This window comes from Malaclemys terrapin, chromosome 2, assembly GCF_027887155.1.
Source record: "Malaclemys terrapin pileata isolate rMalTer1 chromosome 2, rMalTer1.hap1, whole genome shotgun sequence".
In the NCBI taxonomy this organism is placed as follows: domain Eukaryota; kingdom Metazoa; phylum Chordata; order Testudines; family Emydidae; genus Malaclemys; species Malaclemys terrapin.
Window position 1 is genome coordinate 189,823,196 of NC_071506.1, and position 14,782 is coordinate 189,837,977.

The following is a 14,782-nucleotide window of genomic DNA, read 5'->3' on the forward strand; positions in this document are numbered from 1 at the left end:
CACATCTCTAGGTAATCCATTCCAGGGCTTCACCACCCTCCTACTGAAATAGTTTTTACTAATATCCAACCTAGACCTCGCCCACTGCAAATTGAGACCATTGCTCCTTGTTCTGTCATCTGCCACCACTGAGAACAGTCTACTTCCATCCTCTTTGGAACCCCCCTTCAGGTAGTTGAAGGCTGCTATCAAATCCCCCCTCACTCTTCTCTTCTGCAGACTAAATAAGCCCAGTTCCCTCAGCCTCTCCCCATAAGTCATGTGCCCCAGCCCCCAATCATTTTTATTGCCCTCTGCTGGACTCTCTCCAATTTGTCCACATCCTTTCTGTAGTGGGGGTTGGGGTCCAAAACTGGACACAATACTCAAGATGTGGCCTCACCAGTGCCGAATAGAGGGGAATAATCACTTCCCTCGATCTGTTGGCAACGCTCCTACTAATGCAGCCCAATATGCAGCTAGCCTTCTTGGCAACAAGGGCACACTGTTGACTTATATCTAGCTTCTCGTCCACTGTAATCCCCAGGTCCTTTTCTGCAGAACTGCTGCTTAGCCAGGTGGTCCCCAGCCTGTAGCAGTGTATGGGATTCTTCCGTCCTAAGCGCAGGACTCTGCACTTGTCCTTGTTGAACCTCAGATTTATTTTGGCCCAATCCTCCAATTTGTCTAAGTCACTCTGGACCCTATCCCTACCCTCCAGCATATCTACCTCTCTCTGCAGCTTAGTGTCATCCGCGAACTTGCTTAGGGTGCAATCCATCCCATCATTCAGATCAGTAATGAAGATGTTGAACAAAACTGGCCTCAGGACAGACCCTTGGGCACTCCGCTTGATACCGGCCACCAATTAGACATTGAGCTGTTGATCATTACCCGTTGAGCATGACAATCTAGCCAGCTTTCTATCCACCTTATAGTCCATTCATCCTATCCATACTTCTTTAACTTGTTGGCAAGAATACAGTGGGAGACCGTATCAAAAGCTTTGCTAAAATCAAAATAGATCACATCCACCACTTTCCCCATACTTACAGAGCCAGTTATCTCATCATAGAAGGCAATCAGGTTGGTCAGGCATGACTTGGCCTTGGTGAATCCATGTTGACTGTTCCTGATCACCTTCCTCTCCTTCAACTGCTTCAAAATGGATTCCTTGAGGACCTGCTCAATGATTTTTCCAGGGACTGAAGTGAAGTTGACCAGTCTGTAGTTCCCTGGATTCTCCTTCTTCCCTTTTTAAAAGATGGGCACTATATTTGCCTTTTTCCAATCATCTGAGGCCTGCACCGATCGGTATGAGTTTTCAAAGATAATGGCCAATGGCTCTGAAATCACATCAGCCAACTCCCTCAGCACCCTCGGATGCATTAGATACAGCCCCATGGACTTGTGCATGTCCAGCTTTTCTAAATAGTCCTTAACCTATTCTTTCACCAATGAGGGCTGCTCAATTCAACAGAAGCTGGAAAGCACAAACTGGTGAGCTATGTCAGTAACCTACATCATGTTTCGATTAGCTATGTCTATTGCTTCAAAAAGAGTAGCAGAGTGTAAACACAGTTTTCTTTGTGTGCAGATGGATTTTGAAGTATTTTGTAGTAGTAGTAGTACTACTATTTGGGATAGATGGGTCTTTTAAAAATAGTTTGATATATAAGAACGGCCATACTGGGTCAGACCGAAGGTCCATCTATCCCATTATCCTGTCATCCGACAGTGGCAATGCCAGGTGCCCCAGAGGGAATGAAGAGAACAGGTGATCATCAAGTGACTCATTTCCTGTCACCCATTCCCAGCTTCTGGCAAACAGAGGCTAGGGACACCATCCCTGCCCATCCTGGCTAATAGCCATCGATGGACCTATCCTCCATGAATTTATCTAATTCCTTTTTGAATCCTGTTATAGTCTTGGCCTTCACAACATCCTCTGGCAAGGAGTTCCACGGGTTGATTGTGCATTGTGCATTATTTTTTGTGAAAAAATACTTTCTTTTGTTTGTTTTAAACCTGCTGCCTATTAATTTCATTTGGTGACCCCTACTTCGTGTGTTATGAGAAGGAGTAAATAACACTTCCTTATTTACTTTCTCCATACCAGTCATGATTTTATAGACCTCTATCATATCCCCCCTTAGTTGTCTCTTTTCCAATCTGAAAAGTCAGTCTTATTAATCTCTCCTCATATGGAAGCTGTTCCATACCCCTAATCATTTTAGTTGCCCTTTTCTGAACCTTTTCCAATTCCAATATATCTTTTTTGAGATGGGGCGACAACATCTGCATGCAGTATTCGAGATGTGGGCATACCATGAATTTATATAAAAGCAATATGTTAATTTTTGTCTAATTATCAATCCCTTTCTTAATGATTCCCAACATTCTGTTCACTTTTTTGACTGCCGCTACACATTGAGTGGATGTTTTCAGAGAACTATCCACAATGACGCCAAGATCTTTCTTGAGTGGTAACAGATAATTTAGACCCGACCCCGTCATTTTATATGTTTAGTTGGGATTATGTTTTCCAATGTGCATTACTTTGCATTTATCAACATTAAATTTAATTTGCCATTTTGTTGCCCAGTCACTAAGTTTTGTGAGATCCTTTTGTAGCTCTTTGCAGTCTGCTTGGGACTTCACTATCTTGAGTAGTTTTGTATCATCTGCAAATTTTGCTACCTCACTGCTTACCCATTTTTCCAGATCCTTTATGAATATGTTCAATAGGACTGGGCCCAGTACTGACCCCTGGAGGATACCAATTTTTACTTCTCTCCATTCAGAAAACTGACCATTTATTCCTACCCGTGTTTCCTATCTTTTAACCAGTTACCAATCCATGAGAGGACCTTCCTTCTTATCCATGACAGCTTACTTTGCTTAAGAGGCTTTTATGAGGGAACTTGTCAAAGGCTTTCTGAAAATCTAAGTACACTATATCCACTGGATCCCCCTTGTCCACATTCTTGTAAACCCCCTCAAAGAATTATAGTAAATTGGTGAGGCATGGTTTCCCTTTACAAACACCATGTTGACTTTTCCCCAACAAATTATATTCATCTATGTGTGTGACAATTTTGTTCTTTACTATAATTTAAACCAGTTTTCCTGGTACTGAAGTCAGGTTTACTGGCCTGTAATTGCCGGGATCACCTCTGGAGCCCTTTTAAAAAATTGCCGTCACATTAGCTATCCTCCAATTATTTGGTACAGAAGCTGATTTAAATGATGGGTTAGAAGCTACAGTCAGTAGTCCTGCAATTTCACATTTGAGTTCCTTCAGAACTCTTGGGTGCATACCATCTGGTCCTGGTGACTTATTATTGTTTAGTTTATCAATTTGTTCCAAAACGTCCTCTAATGATGCCTCAATCTAGGATAGTTCCTCAAATTTGTCACCTAAAAAGAATCGCTCAGGTTTGGGAATCTCCCTCACATCCTCAGCTGTGAAGATCTCGGCAAAGAATTCATTTAGTTTCTCCACAATGGCCTTCTCATACTTGAGTGCTCCTTTACATCTCGATTGTCCAGTGGCCCTGATGGTTGTTTAGCAGGCTTCCTGTTTCTTAATTTTTGAGACTTTGACTAGTTGTTCAAATTCTTTTTTGGCCTTTCTAATTATATTTATACACTTCATTTGCCAAAGTTTATGCTGCTTCCTATTTTCCTCACTAGAATTTTACTTCCACTTTTTAAAGGATGCCTTTTTGTCTCTCACAGCTTCTTTTACTTTGTTGTTTAGCCACTGTGGCACTTTTTTGGTTCTCTTACTATGTTTTTTAATTTGGGGTATACATTTAAGTTGAGCCTCTATTATGGTATCTTTAAAAAGTTTCCATGCAGCTTGCAGGGATTTTACTTTTGGCACTATACCTTTTAATTTCTGTTTAACTAACTTCCTCATTTTTGTGTAGTCCCCCTTTCTGAAATGAAATGCTATAGTGTTGGGCTGCTGTGGTGTTTTCCACGCCACAGGGATGTTAAATTGTATTATATTATGTATGGTCACTATTACCAAGTGGTCAAGCTATAATCAGTTCTTGGGACCAGATCCTGTGCTCCAATTAGGACTAAATCAAGAATTGCCTGTCCTCTTGTGGGTTCCAGGGCTAGCTGCTCCAAAAAGCAGTCCTTTAAAGTGTCAAGAAACTTTATCTCTGCATCCCATCCTGAGGTGACATGTACCCAGTCAATATGGGGATAGTTGAAACCCCCCCATCATTATTGATTTTTTTATTTTTATACCCCCTCTAGTCTCACTGGGTATTTCACAGTCACTATCACCATCATGGTCAAATGGTCAGTAATATATCCCTATACACATGAAACCTTACATCATATTTTCCAAAAAATCATTTGACTCCCTTTCTCCCAATGTTTTTCTATTACTGAATTATTTTTCTTTCCTCCAGTTTACAGTGTAAAGGCATGATTCTGATTTCACAATCATTTCATCCCAGTGTAATTCCACTGATTTCAGAGGAGTTATTTATTTACACTGGTAAATGAAATCACTATCCATCTATAAACCAGTGTGTAGACGCACCAGCTTGGGACACAAAACAAAAATAATAAACAAAACCTGAAAGTCTAAGCTACAGATCTCTTCACATCCTTTTCTTCAGGGGTTAGATTTATTTCCAAAAATCATACACTGAAAAAACAGAACAAATCAACTCAAACTATGAAGGGCTATATTCCAAAGCACAGATACATTTCAGATCTATTAAAAATATAATTAAAATGGTTTTCCATCTCTAGAACATACATATTTCTCATGTGCCAACAAGGAAAATTAGGCTGTTTGAAAGTCCAAAAAGCATAAATCTTATTTCCTTTTCTTTTTCAGAATATCTGCTGTCACTTTGAAATTTTGTTAGAATACTACTGGAAAAGAAATGGACAAAGCATTTGTTTCCTGGAAGCTGTGCAAAATTGTAAAAGCAAAATTATATAAACACCCTCAGTTTCAGAGCAGACTAACAATTAGCCGGGTGGATTGATTTAAATCAAAGCAATTTAAGTTGCTGATTTTAATCATGATTTAAATCAGCAGGAAACTTTGATTTAAATAATTGATCTTATTAATGTTTTGAATCTGTACTTTAGTAATTTTCTTTAAAAAGGTTGGTTTTGATTGATTAGTGAACAATCGAAGCATGTTGGTTTGCAACCAAATATAAGCTGAACACTAAATTTGGTGAGGGTTTTTTTGCTAAGCTGGAGGATACGTTATATCTATAAATATTTATTTAAGCAATTCTATAGATAAGCTTACATTTATTCAAATTCTTAACTTTTACTTTATGTTACAAAATGGTGAATGGTATTTATTAGATTTTTTTTAACCTATGATTTATGTGTTAAGCTCTGGATGGAGAGTCAAATTCAATCGAAAATACATAAAACAGCATTCTATTTTGATATTAAATGTGCTGGATACATAAAACAGTTTAATAAATCAGTGAATTTTAAATGCTAAAGATGGATAAACAAATGAAGCATTATCTGAAGTAAATTAATTGAGCTGATTATTTCTGGTTACCATATCCTTCAAGATTTTCTATCTAGAAGATCTCACCCTCTCACACCTTGTTTTTATTCATATTCATGGGAGGAGGAAAACAAGCTTTCCTGCTTCTTCAGCTCCCAATCTGTTTCTTAACTTTGAATGACCTAGTCATTGAACTGAACTAGTTGAATAAAATGAAATGAAGACTCTCTCTGCACCTGCAGCAGAGACTACTGTTGTTAAAAGCTGGCTTAGCACTTCCACAGACTCTGGTTCTAGATGCTTAACCAGTGACTGCCACTACATCAGTGGTTTGGCTTTCTTTAAAACTTGGCAACATTTACTAATTAGTTTTGTATTTTATTTAAATGCTTTTAATAGATTATAATATGTTTAGGGCTTAACATATATTGTCAATTTCAAATCATTTTAAAAGATAAACCTTTATTTAATTTAAATGAAAAAATCTGTTTAATTTCTTTCCTTTTGTAGAAAAGAGTATCGGTTTTTATCCACCCTGGCAAATGAGCTAAATGCATGCAGAAGGTCACAGCCATTTCCATTAGGGGCCAAGATAGTTGGGTTATGTTAGACATTGCTCCCTTTCCTTATTTCACTAGGAAACAGGAAGATGGGAAATGTTTTTAAACAGATAGCAATAAAAATGAACATACATAAGTGCTTGAAAGACCTGGGTTCAGAGTAAGCATCTGCCTTAATTATAAACTCACTTTGTTACTTTGTGCCAGAACCTGCGTTATTCTAGCAAAGCTTTTGTATTTATTACATGCATGTGTGTGGGGATGTGCACCATTATCTTCCTCTGAGGAACTAAGTGCTCTCAGGAAAGCCTCATATTACAGCCAAGTTCCAAGAGACTGCTCATCCACATACTGGATCGCAAGATTCAATTTATTCACCTTGGGGATGAAATTGCTTGTTTCTCTAAGGTGCCAGCACACTGATTTTGTCCCTTTAAATCATCTGTATTTTTGCTCTTGTGGCCTGACACTAACTGGTTCTTTTATTCTGTTTAGGAAACAGGAGTAAATCTTTATGGACTATTCATACTTACACTTTTCCAGTACAATGAACTGCAATGTATCCAATAGTTTGTTTACTCAAGAAGTAGAATTCCACAGGTACCCATTCTTTATTTTTCGTTTTCTAAAAAAATGGTACTATCTAAAACTCTATGCACTCGTACAAATTATTTACCACATTACATTAAAGTCTACTATGACCAATGACCACATCAAAACCCTGCTAAAAATTCTACAGTCCCCAACTCAAACCATCCCTCGGGAAAAGCTTGGAGAAATAGGTAAGGTGGGCAGTAGCCCAGAAGGTTAACACATTTTGGCTCTGCTGGACTAACGGGGATCTTTATTTCTCTTTAAATTTAGTAAAATTTGGATTTATATTATAGTCACCCAATGGCAAGCCAGAAGAACAAAACCTATGTTATAAAAGAGATAACATCCATTCCTCAGACTTCCCTAAAAACTTCACAAATAACTCCACCCCACTACAATATGAAGTCCTACAAAATGGAGTCTCCTCACAGCTTCACAAATAACTCTGCTGCCAGCAGGATTCTGAGTGCAATCTCCTTGTAACATCCATATTTCTCATATACCCCACAGTACTTAGAATAGGATTTTAAAAGTTTGACTCAAAACCAAGATAACTTTCACAGATTTTTCTCTGAAACAGTTACGTGTTTGAATAAACCAGAATCAACTATATGACATTACCTTTTCCAGCTACATCTCTAATAGTAATAACCTATCCAAAAAGACAATAAGGGCCACACAGAGGCCCTATGAACCACATGGCTTTTAGGAAAAGGGACCCCCCCCATATGATTGTGTGCTTTCAGAATCTGCAGTTTTAAACTCTGTTGGTTATTGTCAATGGTTATTCCCTTACTTACCTGTCAATAATGGCACACATATCAATGCTGACATTGGCAAAGCTTCCCAGTTTGCCTTGCTCCACTGCATGCAAATCCACCAGTTGATCATCCACGTGAATAAACTGCATGCATCCTTGGAATGAGAGCTGGAGCAGGGAACGATCCGAGTCATTTGTTTGTGTAAGGAACCCTGTGGAGCAGAGAAAGCAAGAGCATTGTTAACTTCAGTGGATGTTAGAACTCAAAGCTGCACTTTTCCTGTTACCAAAGACAGTGTCCTGGCCATGTGGGAAGAAAGACAAAATGCAAGGGATGAGGTTTAATTAAGTTGCAACTCTACTAGCTCATCTGGGAATCGTCCAGTAATAACGTGTACAGTGCAGGTCATGATTCCTTCCTTAATTGCTTTCATTTGGTGGAGGGCTGCCTTTAGCCTTAGACAACTGGTCCCCAGCCTGTTGCTGGGATCAAGCACCCTCTCCTACTCTGACGGTTAAAGGGCTGGGGAAAGAGGGTTTTATCTTCTCTGTATCTAACATAGGAACCCTAACCCTATTTCCCGGTTTCTTCAGGGGATGCCTTCCTCCTAAGTCACTTCCAGCTCTGATTTCTTAGGGAACCTGACCCCCTATGGAATGAGTACCTGTACTAGACACCTGTCACCTGCAAAATTGTCAGATCTTGAACCACAGTACTACCTGACTGACCCAACCAGGTCCTTGAGCAGCTGTGAAACCCACCCCAATCTGGCAGTAAGGCAAATAAAGTTCTTCCTAATCCCAAAAAGGTGACTAGTGCAATGCCAACAGCAGCCCCAAACCTTATGCTAATCACAGAGGTGAGAATGCAGGTGTGAGAGGGGGTTCAAGCTGTAGGGGCAAGGTTTATATACCCTCCTCCAGGTGCATAGGGGACAATAGCTTACCTGAGCCTTACTGGCCCACCCACCTACTCAGGTAATGCCTCACCTGTTCCTGACCATCTCCCTTCTCCAACCCCCCCAGGACAAGGCCACTAAAAGGGCCACTCCCCCCCACAACAATCCACACAAAGCCTTTGAGGTTGCAGTGGTTGCATTCTGAAAGTAGTTCCTTTTTTCAATCAAAGTGGAGCCTACTTGACAGCCTGTGATACAGCAAAAATATATTTTTACAGGGAAAATTATTCCTTTGGGTATAACAATAGGATGTGGAGGAAACAACTGCTCATGATTGCAGTTGCATTTTATTTCAGAGGGTGGGGGGGAGGCAATTATTACAGGGCAACTTCATATTTCCTAAACACACATTTTAACAGCCAGGATCAACCAAACAATACTTTATGAAGGCATTAGAAATTATTCAATACATTCTTAAAGAAATAAAGGCCCAGATCTTCAGCTGATGTAAATCAGTATCTTTCTGTTTACTTCAAAGGAGCTATGCTTATTTACACCAGCTAAGGATTTGGCCCCCTGTGATTTCCTTCTCCTTTTCCCCCCCCCAATACTCCTTGATGATAGCCTCAGAAAGCCCAAGAACAGTCCAGATTAGTCCAATCAAGTTGCCATCCTCACCTTTCTGTTCCCCTCCTCCTCTCCCTACTCATGTAAAGAAATGAAACACTGGTAGAAAGTTTCAATTCTATGTTTTCCACTTGCTGTGAAAAATACACAGTTCTAGTCATGTTCTCCTATCGATCAAAGAACATTGTATATATAATCCTTTGGAGGTGGGAGGGTGGTGCCTATCAGACTGCATTCTTGTCAGATTTCCTTGTTCATAGTACAAGCTCATATCTGTTCCTCTCTAAAAAGTATTATGGGTATGCCATATTGGAGATATACAGTAATATGATGAAACCTTGAAAGCTACCCAGAGATCAACACTTGAAATATTTGATCATTTTACCCCTTCACCTAGTTCTGTTCTTAAAGGAAAAAACAACAACCTGCAAGGCACTATAGAATAATGATGATTGCTTTGTACTTATGTAGCCCTTTCTATCAGGGATCTCAAAGCACTATGGATAACTCATCGAGCCTCAAACATCCATATGTCATTACTATAATTAACCTTATTTTACAGATAATAGTAACACAAGACAGATAAAATAAGAGACTTCCAATGTTGCATAGCAAAACAGTGGCAGAGGTGGGAACAGAACCTTGAATTATTTATTTCTAGGCTCAAACTCCCATAGCTCAACCTCGTTTCTTCTCTTTAATATATCCTTGTAATTGGGGATGTGTTGTCCATTTTGTTCTTTATTTTGTTTATGGTCAAGATAAAAATAGTTGTGCTGAATAAGAGAGAGAAGTGTTGTGTACAACCCTCGTCTGATTACAATGTACAGATATTGCTCCAACTGGAGCCAATGATAAAATTTCCAACACCTCAAATGATTGGACTAATTCCTATGATGCATCATAGAATCTAGAGATGGAAAAAAGTAAGTCATCCTGTCTATCCTTTGGCCATGCAAGCTTGATACTTGATGCTCTCTTCAGCTAGGTTTGAAATGGTGGTTGATGTTAAGGGAAACCTTTGGGCTGTTTCAGTCTAGTTCCCTATTTGTTAATACCATTAAACTATCAGGAAGATTGGTATCACTTCTCCTTAGCAAGGACCCAAAACCTGCCATGGCAGAACATGTGGCTGTTTAGAGTTGAGGTGCACTGGAGGGCTGTGTGGGGAAGCTTGTGCACACAGCGTCCAGTGCTAAAAGTGGAGGATCTATTTTTGACAGAAATGAAAGTATCACCACATCTGCCTATCCTGTAATCAATTTTGCCCCTCCATGACTTCTGCCCCCCTCCAGCGTCCCCCCTTGCCCCAGCCTCACCTTTGGTCTTTCTTCAGCTCTAGTTGTTTTTCATCCCCCTTTCCAGGCTGGGTGTTGCAAAGCAGGAGAGAAGCAGAGGAGCCAGTGCTCACAGGAGGGGAAAAGGAGGAAAAGTTGCCTTGAGCAGCTGGGCTCTTTCTGTTCCCTTATCTCTCCTCTCCTCATGTGAGAAGGGCTTCAGCTCCGGGGGGGGGGGAGGGGGGGGGGACAGAACTCAGCAGCTCCCAATGGCGTCTCTGCCTTAAGAGGCAGGGGAGTGGGGAGGGGGAGCCAATCACAGAGACCTTTTCCCCAGGCAACACTAAAATGTGGCTCCTCAGCAATCCTGGTGGAGTTGTAGAATTTTCTGGGTCTTCAACCCCTTTCTCCAGGTGCACTTTATGCCCTGGCTACCTCTGGCTCAAGCCAGTGATATTACTCCTCTTCTGCTTTGAATATTAAATTAACCCAAGGTTAATAACAAAAAAGACAAACTCTGCCCTTAGCTGAATTCATGCAAGCCCAGCAATGTTTTGTGGTACAAAGGAAAGAATTTAGCCAAAAGAAGAATGATCACACGATGAATACTAATAAAAACAGCAGGTCAAATTCTGCAGCCCATAGTCAATCTTTATTCAGGCAATGCCCCATTGACCTCATTAGGAGTTTCACCTCAGTAAAGACTGAGTGATGATTGCACGATTAGGCCCAGCAATCTACTACAGCAGATAATGTATTATTCCAGATGTTTTCAGGAAGGAAATGTATCATTTAAAAACATTCTCAAAGTCAACCCACTCACTGCTTGATTAAAAACAGAAAAAAAGCTAAATTATTAATAATGAAGCTGTTTTTATGTCTGACTAATTTAAACACTATTATTATTATGTCTAATACAATTAAACTTCATCTTACTGTAACACTAAAGCACAAAAAGATTTCACTACACGGAACTCCAAAATTCCCGTTCTTTTCAGACTGCCCTCTGGTGGTTCTAGTGAAGCAGAAATTGTTTTCCACTCAGTAACTTCATCTGTACAGACAGTTAAGGCCTAAAAATGCAGATTTACTATTCCATTGAGATTGAAAATCATTCAAATGAATATTTGCAATCAGCTTACTCAAGGTAAAACTCAATGGAGGCAGTTGTCTAAGTCACTAGTTAGTAGATGCCCAACTAGAGTTGTACTGAATAGTGTTTTAAAAAGAAATTGTTAGCTTTTGCCCCCTGTTGGAGAAGGATAGGTATTAGAAGGTTTGGAGTTTCCTAACAAAACCATTGCTGGAGTAGTCCAAAATAGTTTCAGAGCGCTAAAGCCTTATATCACAGCAGCTGAAAACATTTGCATCACAATAGAGTCAGTACAACTGACCACATAAAACAAGCTCTCTTTAGTCTTCCATGACAACATTCTACACTCGGGCTTGATCAATTGTGGATTCTAATTTTGCCAAAGTCCCATAAATTTGAATAGATGACAATCATAACTATCTCATTGATACTTTGGTGCTCTCCATGCTGCTTGCTCATCATGTAAAACCTTTAAAGCAGGGACTGTCTTTTTGTTATGTGTTTGTACAGTGCCTAGCATAAAAGGACATTGATCCTGATTGGGGCCTACAGGTGTTATTGCAATACAAATAAATAAGGATAATAATAATTCTGGAAGAAGGTAATTATATACACAAATCCTCACCCCCAAGGGCCTCTCAGTATTTTACCATAGGTCTGCTTCTCCAATAGCCATCTTTGTTGTGCAATTTCCACACCATCCCTTTATGTATTGAACATCCTCCTTGAACTTGCCCATAAGGCTTTGACCAACTTTTCATTCAAATCCCACATCAAGATCCACTACCACCATGATGCCAACAAGAAACTTTCAGCTAGTAACAGCAAGGTAAAGGGAGAGTTGTGTATAGTTGACATTTAGATTATATTATACAAAAACATACAAAGGGTGTGGGAGAGGGTTAAAACACAGTCATATCTATATCTATCTATATGTCTTGCACATAAGGCTTTGTTATATTTCTCTCCTCCATTCTTCATATAGTGTTTGTCTTCTTTGACTATGTGACTGCCCAGGAGATACAGATGTCCAAGTTCCAGTAATTTTATTGGCACTTGGACATTTAAATCTCTACGGCAACTTTGAAAATCCCAGTTCTTTGGGAGAGGGACTGTACTTTACTATATTCCTGGAAACCATTTAGCGCCTTGTGAGTGCAACACAAACAATAAAAACAAATGTTTTCACCTTCCAGACTTCCAGTATTAGAACATGATCTACTTACTGATCCTATCCACATTGAAATAAAAACTAAATCAAGTTCTATAACCAGGACTGACAGCAGTGCTGTCACTGAGAAAGGCCAAGTAACAAGTGCACACATTATGTGGACAATGCTTTATAGATTTTCTTTCTGACAAGAAGAATATATACATATTTAGACTGCATACAAAATGTAATTTGGATATCCACTCTTTAAAAAAAATGTTTAGCTATGCTCAGAAAAACTGAAAATCTAATAGATACATATTCTATCATTTTCAAGATCTTTCTGTATTTTATTTTGTTCAGCTTCCCCCCCCCCCCCCACTACCACCACCACACTCACTCAGTATCTTATTGTTTTTAAATTAAGTTTCTAACCCTTCTGGAAAAAAAGAGATGGGCTTGTGCTGCAAAGGTCAGATATGGAACAAACCCGAATTTTCCCCATAGTTCAGGGGAGTCTGGGTCAAGAGTTTAATTCTGGCCTGTTAGAAATAGGAAGGAGCTGAAAATCTGGATCCAGGTCCTGATCTTGATTTAAATTTTCACAAAGTCTGGGGTTCAGTAAAGAGGGTTTAGTTCAGGTTCCTTGAGGTTAAATGTCACTTTTAGTTGATTGGAAGTTACCAACAGATGGAAAGCAATAGCTCTGCCAAGGTGTCAACAGAAGTTACTCCCCCCACATCACTGATATTCTAACTTCATAGCATAGCTGGAACCATTTAAATTAGGACATTTATAAGCCAGGCAGTCTAAGGAACATAGATTCATATTCATGGTATAGTGAGGAATTAACAAATACTTACATTCAACATACAACTACAAATATTTAATGTATTACTCGGAGCTGAGATGTGGCCCAAGAATGAAATAAAATATTTGAAATTATACTCTGAATATGTGAGTAGAACTCATTCTGCATTTTATGTAAAAAATTCGGTTGCCCTTTGAAGTATAATGCAAGTGCTATTTTTTTCAAAGAGACTCCCCAAAAGTTCTTGTGATACTCCTTCCCCCCCACTAGAGCTTTTGTCAACACTTTGCTATGGGGTGCTTATTTCTAGATTATTTGGTTTTAATTTGTAAATTAATGACAGGCTGATTTCATGTGCAGATGGCATTTGGTGTCTATTTTCCTGGAATACATTTTTTTTTTAATTAAAAAAAATGAAGTCTCTTCCTCAAAAATAGTAACTGTCAGATTCAAAGCTAGACAATGCAGGAGGTTAACTGGCATTCAGTATTCTTAGTTGCACTGATTGGCTCACCTGCCCACAGAAACCACTAATCAATAAAACAAAGCAATTGTTCTCATAGCTGCCAGTGATTAGTAGTAGGTTTTTTTGTTTTTGTTTTTCATTTCCATGGTGTCTGCAACTTGGTGTCTAACAAAATTTAAGTAAAGACAATGCAATTCTATCAAAAGGCCCAGTAAACTCCAGAATGGTGAGAGGGAAACAAAGTCTTAGATTATTTGTTTTTCAGGCAACACCATGTTAGTCAGAGCCTAAATGATAGTTAAGCTGTATCTGATATATGCAGGTATTATGCACAGTTAAAATGTTCCATTATATTTTTTTTTTTTGGCATCATTAAATATAATTTTTTCAGTGTGGCTGTGAGTGTACTCAAGAGAAAAAAAACAATTGGAGTTACACAAGTTAATAGAAAGTAGAAAGGAAAATAGACTCTGATCTCTTAGACTGGTGCAAATCCAAAACAAATTCACTGAAATCCAATCCATTTACACCTGTGTAACTGAGAACAGAATCAGGTCTTCAGTGTGTGATGTGTGATCAAGACCAGAAACTTGGAAAACTATAAACTATCTGTTATAACAGCATTAAAGAAGCTCAATTAAAGGAACTGTAAAAGGACTGAATTGAGTGACTTCTATTTTCATCTCAGTGCATCTCTGCAGAACCAAAAAAAAAAAACAACACAAAAACAAGAAGAGAAGAAAACTATCGGATGATAAAAAGCAGCAGCACTGGGGACTTTTATGTTATGCTGATTTACACAAGCTGAGGATCTGGACCTCTATCTAATTCTTATCAACACTGTAAGGCAATCATTGCTGATCTGCAAGAACACAATATGGGCCACATTCTCTGGTACATAGTGGCCATTTTGCACTACACTGAGGGTACATCTACACTACAGGGGGGAGTCGATTTAAGATACGCAAATTCAGCTACGTGAATAGCGTAGCTGAATTCGGCGTATCGCAGCCAACTTACCCCGTTGTGAGGACGGCGGCAAAATAGACTT

The 14,782-nt window shown here is 39.1% G+C and overlaps 1 protein-coding gene across 1 annotated transcript in view; it reads right to left on the reverse strand.

Annotated features, from left to right (window-relative positions):
• Positions 1 to 14,782, reverse strand: part of CNTNAP2 (contactin associated protein 2) — a 1,643,672-nt gene that overhangs the window by 575,074 nt on the left and 1,053,816 nt on the right. Inside the window, exon 10 of the mRNA XM_054019209.1 lies at positions 7,449 to 7,620. Within this exon, the coding sequence (XP_053875184.1) occupies positions 7,449 to 7,620 (172 nt within the window). The remainder of the gene's footprint in view (positions 1 to 7,448; positions 7,621 to 14,782) is intronic.